At 46.5% G+C, this 8,361-nt stretch overlaps 1 protein-coding gene across 2 annotated transcripts; it reads left to right on the top strand.

The window, feature by feature from the left end:
* LOC141954843 (lymphocyte antigen 6E-like) lies at positions 1 to 8,361 on the top strand. 2 transcript variants are annotated; one of them, XM_074894830.1, is made up of 5 exons: positions 1 to 1,900; positions 2,685 to 2,805; positions 3,481 to 3,600; positions 3,959 to 4,110; positions 8,039 to 8,361. In XM_074894830.1, the coding sequence occupies exons 2-5, from the start codon at positions 2,754 to 2,756 to the stop codon at positions 8,312 to 8,314; spliced, it is 600 nt and encodes a 199-aa protein (XP_074750931.1). In that variant the 5' UTR covers positions 1 to 1,900; positions 2,685 to 2,753; the 3' UTR covers positions 8,315 to 8,361. The 2 variants fall into 2 exon arrangements, with proteins under 2 accessions (XP_074750931.1, XP_074750922.1); XM_074894821.1 differs by lacking the exon at positions 1 to 1,900 and having other exon boundaries at positions 2,515 to 2,805.

Raw genomic sequence — 8,361 nt, 5'->3', positions numbered from 1 at the left:
ATGAGCTCTTTGGTTTTGGTTTTTTTAAAGCTGTTCTGTGTCATCTCTTCCATTTATTTCTCAAGCTATAGCTGTACTCTTCAGCTCCTGAAGGCTTAGTTTGCCCAGGTGGAGAAGAATGGGGTGGCAATTATCACAACTGGTTTTGATTAGGGATCATGTTTCCTTCTTAGTAGTCCCTTCAGCAGAAACAGTTCCTGACTTTCCATAGTTCATTCCTGGTGCTGCAAACCCCACTTCCGTTGGAGGAAAGACCTGGAGGGGTTAAATCTCCACCACCTCCTCTCCTGTGCATCTTTGGACCCAGCACTGTCCCCATGTTTGCATGGAGAAGGATTCCCCACAAAACCAGGCATGGGATGACATTGAGTGCCTGAAATTCTGCTGGTTGCCTTTCCAGGGATGAGATTTGAAGGCAGAGAGGGGAGGTGAAGAACCAGACCCAGCAGATCTAGCCTCTCTTCCTAGCCCAGGCATGTGGAAAAATCCCCCTTTTTTTTTTTTTTTTTGTATTCAGCTTCTATTCCTTCTTCCTTGGGACCTTGTATGGAATGGCTACAGCCTCATATCTCATTCAGCTTTCTGCTTCATCCCCATGTCTTTCATTGGGGGGTCACCAACCCCAGCTTTGTCCTGATGCAGTGATGTGTGTCATATGAGCATGCAATGGGGTCTTGGCAATGCTGGTAAAGAGCTGAGCATCTTTACCTTTTGGCATGCAGTCTGTGCTTCGGTCACGATTCCTTTCATCCTCCTTTACTGCTCTTAGTTATGCTTGGTTTAGTCTCACTTTCCCTAAAGCCAGGTGGGGAGGACTTGGAGCATGGCCCCTTTAGCAAGTGACATGCCTGGGCTGTGGCTGCAAAACCCATGACCCCTGTACTGTGTGAATAAGTCATTTTTCTTTCCCTTTTCTTTTTTTATATTATTACCTTTGAAAGAGCTTCAACATAAAGTTGTACTGAGTTGTCCTCATAGTCCCTTCCTGTGTGCTGGGTTAAAAAATGCTGGTCCAAACCAGGAGGTATAATTCTATAAATAAAATGGAGAATAACTCCATCCTGTTTTTCCTATTTGAAAGTCTAAGACAACATGGTTTGATATCCCTAAGCACTTTAGTTTGGTATTACCATTGCTAATAACAGTCCGTAAGCTTAAAACTGAATTTGTGAGACCTTGGGACTCAGTCTTGTTAGGTCTGCTCTTATTGAGCTTGTCTTGACCTGCCTGAGGCGCTTTTTTTTTTTTTTTCAACTTGGCTGAGTGGTAAGAGCAATTTTTCTAACTGACCAAGTGGCTGTGGTTAATTTGTTTTACTTTTGTGTATCTCTGTATAGTGCAGCTGTAGGTTTATATAGACAGCAGTGGCAAGCTGTTATTTTGTTCAGAATGAGGTATTTATGACTCTGACCCAAGGACATAGTGTAGAAAAATGCAGTCTTGGTACAAGAGCAAAGGTCTTGAGAAGTGGAGGTGTGGGATGTGGTGCAGAGGAGTGCAGGTACGGGGTGATGAGATAGGGCCTGGGCTAGATCTGGAGACACCTCAGCTATAAACCACTCAGCTGAAGAAACACAGACCTGGAGCTGGACTAGGCTGGTTTTAGGGGTAACAAATAGTACAAAAGTAGTACCTATGTAGAAGGCACTGCATATAGTAAACTGAGATGTAACACACAGCTGCAGACCAGTGAAAAAAGCATGTAAAAAAAAAAAGTTACCAAACACAATTAAAATGACCCTGAGTGAATCCTGGTGAGAGGAAGGAGCAGCCATCACTGTGAACATCTTATTTTTCCTCCCACAGATGTTGACAACTCAGTGTAATGCCACCAGCATGAAACACCCAAGAGTGGGAAGGGTGAGCATAACACCAAGAAAAGGGGTAGAAACCACTAAGTGTGAGTAATAATTTTAATAATAATATCATTCTGCATAGAATTATTCTTTGTTTTCCTATAGTAAATCTAGACCAACAATCATTCTTGGATGACACTGTTAAGATTTCAATTATACTAATAATATATATACACATGTTCACGGTGTGCTTTCTCTTTGTCAATGAGGAGATTTTGAGGTTATAGCAGTAACACGGCGTCTTTCTCTGCTTCTCTTGGGTTCCCCTGATCTTGCTGGTACCACGCCCAGTTTAGAGTTGTGGCAATGGAACCTGTAGAGCAACACTTGGGCCAAATCACAGGAGGGAAATATGCGTAGCCACAGAGGGAACAAGCTTCCTGGTGCTAATACAAGGCACTAGGCTTGACTCCGACTAGGAAACCAAAGATGGATGTCCTGGTCCTCAAAGGTGGCTCCTCCTTGCTGAACCCAGCATGCATATCCCCTTTTCTCTAGGACCAAGGCCCATCATGCAAGCCCAAGAGTCGTCATCCCCCTTCTGGTGGCCTTGCTTCCTCCTAGACTGGTCACCACTTCCTACCCACCTTTTATCTCCTGCCCTCTTTCAAAGAGGAACTGCTGCTATCAGTAGCAATTGCTTTCCTTTTGGCTTATTTTGAGGTATTAAGTAACATTTGCGCGCTGCCTTTGCCTGAGAACAACTCAGACAGCAGATGTGAGCGCTGGGTCCCTGCAAGGTTCTGCAAGTACGTGTCTGTCCCCTGCTCCGGGCTGTGCACCACATAGATTGACCCGTGTCATCCTCTGCGTTGGCCACCCTCTCAGCTACGACCCCACGGAGGGTTGGGAGCTGCTTCCCCTGAAGACTGTGCAGGCAGAGAAGAGCAAGCAGAGATGAGGGCTCTCCTGATGGCGTGTCTGGCTGCTGTCCTCTGCGTGGACGTTGGTGAGTTGTTCAGGATTACTGCAAGGCTTGGGCTGGGATGAAGAGAACTGGCATTTTCTGGGGAAAAGTCACATCTGTAACTTCTAAGTCCAGTGGTCTTTAAGAAGTCAGTAGATAATGATAGATAAAGAGTTGGTCTGCACAGTCAGCTTTGCCTCTCCTTTGTGCTGTCGCAGCTGTCAGAGAATTTGTGCTGCAGACACCCTGCCTTGGGCTGCCCACAGAGCAAGCCAAAATCTTCCCCAATTCTCACAATGTGCCACTGGTAAGAAGAGCCCTTTGGGTTTCTCTGCAAAGCCAGTCGCTTCTTGAGATCTGCAGCTAATGATATACTTCTTGGATGGGGTTGCAATTAAGCTTTGAGCTAAAAATTGAGTGCAGCCTTCATGCTCTTCTGTCCCTGTGACTGTTTGCTAAATGCTGTAATGGGGTAGTTGAATATCAACATCTCCAGAAAGTCTCTGCGTCCTACTCACCTGGAAGGAGGGTTTTTCTACAGGGAAGTGTGTGTTTAGCAATTCTAGATATGGGATAGTAGAAAGGGTAGAACTGGCTCAGCTAAATCCTTTGTCTTTTTCTATCTCTGGTGGCCTGCATGAGCATGGACACATGTCCAGCTGAGAAGGGGTTTCTTGCTTTGATCTCATGCAAATCATTTATGTTCTCCTCCTGTAGCTAAGTCGCTGACGTGCTACACCTGCACCAACCAGACGAGCAACGCTCAATGCCTGACAACTTCCCCATGTACCAAAAATGAGACAGCCTGTGTGACTATAGTTGAGAAGAAAGGTGCTGGTGAGTCCTACTGTCATGAACTGCCTTTGCTGTGACCTCCCAATTCTGCTGCCCAATGCTCCTGTGTCCCAGTCCCAGCCCTGCTCCCAGTGAATCTGTGTCCTTCCCCCCTTTCTGCTCCAGTGTACTCGGGTCTAAAACATTTCCCTTCCATGGGGCTTTGGGAGAACTTGAATAATGTTGGGTTACAGATCAAGCCCAATTATTTCTTTGTTTGAGCAGTGAGGCAGAGGGTGGTTAAATGAACACCATAACCCATGTAGACTTGGGTGATCTCACATGCTGCTGACACAGTGAAGTCAGGATTTGATCTTGGGAGAAAGATTCATGGGCTGGTTTTATTTGACTTTTTATCCAGGCATTCACCAACAGAAGTTGATCAGCAAAGACTGCATTTCAACTTGCGATGTGTTTCAAGACCTTTACGAATGTTGCAGTCAGGATAACTGCAATCGCAATGAGGCATCTGGGATGAGACCTCCCACGGTGGTGCTGGGAACTGCAGTTCTGGTCAGTGTTACCAAGCCCCTTCTCTGGACTGGACTGTAATGAAGTCCCTGTTGAATAACCCACGCAAGCTTCTTAACCCATCCTGGTCCCCCAGCAATTTCAGTCATTTTGTTCTTCTGTTCCCAGAATGTCTTCTGAACATCTGATGTTCAGGCTTGGAAAGGCTAGTCTGAAGCTAGCTTGATGGAGAAGAGATCTCTGTTGTTCTTTTATCGCTTCTCATGCAACAGGACTCTGCAGCCACCATTAAAAAAAAAAAAAAATCTTAGAAATGTCTACTGAGTGCTGACTCACAGCAGGACTGGGGTTTTGCCAGCAGCATGGTCAGGTTGTTCATGCAATTAGACAGAGTGCTAAACAAATGGAGGTGAGTAGGAGGATACAATCCTGATCAGCACAGACCCAGATCAGAGTGTGTCTCTTACTGTTTCATCCAAGCAGAAATTGCTGAAGGCTTATAGAAAAGGTCTGGAAAATAATGAACTTGCAAATTCAATGGTATTGTTCTAGTTTGCTGTCAACAATCTGGTCCTGACAAGGTCTGGGACAGCATAGGGAAGGCATATTAGCAAATGAAACATCCTGGGGTCAGCTGGTGCTCATTGTGTAGCTGAGCTCTCTTCCTCCAAAATAAGGTGGCTGAATCCAAAATACCAGTAGATCTGAAATTGTCAGGGAGGGTCCAAGTTAGTGAGGCCAGAAATGTGCTGAGGAGCATACTAACAATTAAACAATGTATTATTGGTAGACATAGACATAGCTGCCTCTCTGAGAGCTCTTCTGCAGTGTGGTTTCAGCTCCAGGGCAGCTGGAAATGGTGGTGACCTCCTTTGGAGCTTGTGACACCTTGACCTTGCTGCTGGATAGCCCTGTTAATGCCCCCAAGTGCAGGTATGATCCTGTATGTAACTTAATCCAGACCCAACTGTGATTTTGGTAATAAATGAGTCCCAGAGACACCATAAAATCAGGTGATAATGGTAAACAGAGCTTTAGGATGCCTCTGGGGCACTAATTGCCTGTCATGCTTGTGAGGAAGCCAAAGGGCAGGTTCTCTGATGGATTTCAACACCTTGGTGTAATCTGGCCCCAGGCTCCTCACACTGTGTTCTTGAACCTGAGTATTTTTGCCCTGCAGTGGGACTCCCAGGGTGAGTACTTGGTCACCTTCACAGCACCCAGGAATGGGGAGTGCATAGGAGGTGGGGTAGGAGCAGCCACAGGGTCTGAGTCCTTCAGTGACTTGGCATGCAAAGGGTTTAAACCCGTGTTAGTTTTCAGTAAACCCATTGGTGGGATTAGCTCCAAATTTGCCTTGGCTTCCCTAGGAGTTAAGCACTGAAACATCTTTGAAGATCTGAGGTGGGGACAGATCTGTGTCAGGGTGATGGTGGTGACAATCCACCTTGCTGTCCTGGTTTTGAGAAGATCACAACCAGGAAGGATATGGGGAATGAGCCCTGCAGGACCACTGTTAATCTAACACTGTCAAGTCCACCACTAAACCATATCCCTAAGCACCACATCTACATGTCCTTTAAACATCTCCGGGGATGGTGACTCTACCACTTCCCTGGGCAGCCTGTTCCAGTGCTTGACAACCCTTTCCCTGAAGAAATCTTTCTTAATATCCAATTTGACCTCCCCTGGTGCAACTTGAGGCTGTTTTCTCTCATTCTATCACTTGTTACCTGGGAAGAGAGATCAATGCCCACATTATACCTGATGCTGAGAACCTCTTCTGGCCTGGTGTATTAGCAGCTGGGTGGGAAACAGCAATACATACAGACTGGGATGATGCTGGGATAGATGGAAATATTTGGGAACCTTCTGAGATGCCACCTAAGAAGTGATGAGACAGATGTCATGCTCTGACCACAGGGAAGCTGAACAGTTAAAAACTTCAGGGCAAATAAAAGAAAGGGATCTTATGACACCAAGCCATGATGTTTCTGTCCCTCGTCATTGCTGTGGTTCCATATGTGGACACTTGTCCTGAGGCCTTTCACGAGAAGAGCCCAGTATGCAGCTCCCAGAAGATGGGCAGATCCCTGGCTGACTTCTGTTCATTGACTTCTGATCATTGCAGAACATTGCAGAGGGCAGCCAAATTAAGCCATGTTTATTAGCCAGCTCTAACACAATTGTGTAGTGCGGTGTGGCACAGCCAAGAGTAAAATCAGGGACCAAGCTCTCATCCTGAAGGATGTGATTCACATGCCTGAAAGGGTCTGATCTCCAAGGCTGAGCCTAAGCAAGGGAAATAAACAGTTCCTGGGAACAAGCCCTGACCTGTAATGTCATCATCCACAACATTTAATTAATCATTTTAATTGCTAGCATGCTCCCTGGCAAAGTTTTAACATGGACCAACTGCCATAGTCCCATGCAATGTCTGGGAAAAAACAGAGGAGAGAGCACAAGGGAAGGACTATTCACAACAGGCCCTGCTCATGTCCATCTCTTGGCCTCCGTGCTGGAGATGGTCCTGGACACATTTAATTTACTGCCTCATTTCTGCTCTGTGATGTTGGATACTGGGGTGCCTTTTTTGCAGGTCTCTGCTCTGACCCAACCAAGCACTGCCTTCCGTGCTGCTTCCATGTGTTGGCCACTCAAGGTGACACGACTATCTTCAGTTTCCCATGTGCCTCTGAGGAAATTCCAGCCACTGCAGTCCCACACTTCACACATATACATCAGACGTGCCTAAGGCCAGGATGGTAACTTCCCAACTATCTGGCTCAGTGGGCCATTGGCAACCCTCAAAATGCCAAGGGACCCATCGTGCACCCTTGTCCATCATCACACTTGTCCATCAAACCACTCCTGTCAGCAGAGCAGTGGTGGACCACTTCCTATGCCCTTGCAGATCATCTTCCTGCTGTCAGTGAGGAGCAGATTTGAATCCCTGGACCAGGTGACTCCTCTCCAGCTCTGTGTCAGAGAGAAAATGTTCACACCATCAGTCCTTGGAAGTGTGGGATAAACAGTCAGACAAGTTTCTTTGTTTTAAAAAAAAAATATTTAGGAATGCACGTTGTTAATCCTACTGAAGAGTAACACAATTGTTTTTCCTTCTTCCTCAAAAAAACCAGTCAAATCTGGTTAAAGCAAACTGCTTTATCAGTGTAGACCTTTGCCAGCGTGCTCCTGCTGCTGCAGGACTCTGAGTCTTGGCTTCCCAGGCTGATTTCCAGACTTCCCCAGAGTCATCCCTGCAAGAGGACACCACGCAGTGAATCACACTGGGCAATCCTTATTCCTTGAAATAGCTCTTCAGTTGCTGCCTCGTGACATCTGGGAGGACTGACACACCTTCTGTGGCATCTGTGGTGGCATGTGGCGCCTGGGTCTGGCAGAACTTCATCTGTTGGGCAAGCAATGTGGCTTAGCCTCTCCACGCCCAGAAGGTGTATGTCCATCAGCAAGGAATGGTTAGTGCTTGTGGGGTTATCACAGCTGACTTCACCATCCTGTTGATCTTGCTTTATGTCGGCTGCATTGGCAGAGCCAGTGGTTTAATGCTGGTGTCAGAAACATCAGAAATATCTGCAAACCAACCAAAAAAATCCCACCTCTCTTTTTTTTTTTTATTTTTTTTCTTGAAAAGAAAGACACTATGGGTTTTGGTGTTCCTCGAACTTCCTCTGGCCATGCCTTCATTGTGATGAGCAATGATTAGTCCCATCAGATGCTCTAAAGGTCTCTGATGAGCATGACCCCTGCTTCAGGGATGCCTACTCATCTGACTGATCTCCTGCCCAGAAACTAATCTTGGCCCCCAATCATTTTAGCCCTCCCCTCGTCCACCTAATCTCTTTCTTCCACATGTTTTCTGAGCCTCTGCCTCTTCTCCTTCTTCATCTCCATTTTCTAAACCCCAGGTTGTGTCGCTACATCTGGGTCTCTGTTCTCTTTCTTGCAGATGAAGTCTTGCAGGGTGGAGAAGGAAGGGGTGAGCAGAGAGCTGATTGCCCAAGCAGCTTTATTCAGAGGGGCTGCTCCTGCTTCATCCTCTCTGCTCTTTGGTGGCTTGGTGAGTGGTGACTCATGGAGATGTCTGCTGATATCCAGCACCAAACTTCCTGGTAACTCTTACCTTGGAAGCAGAAGTGGGACAGGCAGTCAAAAGGAGGCCCCAGAAGGGCTGAAATTACCAGCTCCAGCTCTGCCCACATGTAAGGAGGCAGAGAAATCGTAAAGGCTGAAAACATTATACCTGGCTGGTATCTAGCAGGACTTTGAATC

The sequence above is a fragment of the Strix uralensis genome, chromosome 1 (assembly GCF_047716275.1).
Source record: "Strix uralensis isolate ZFMK-TIS-50842 chromosome 1, bStrUra1, whole genome shotgun sequence".
NCBI lineage: Eukaryota > Metazoa > Chordata > Aves > Strigiformes > Strigidae > Strix > Strix uralensis.
Note: the sequence above shows the minus strand (reverse complement) of the source record. Positions and strands in the feature narration are given on the sequence as shown.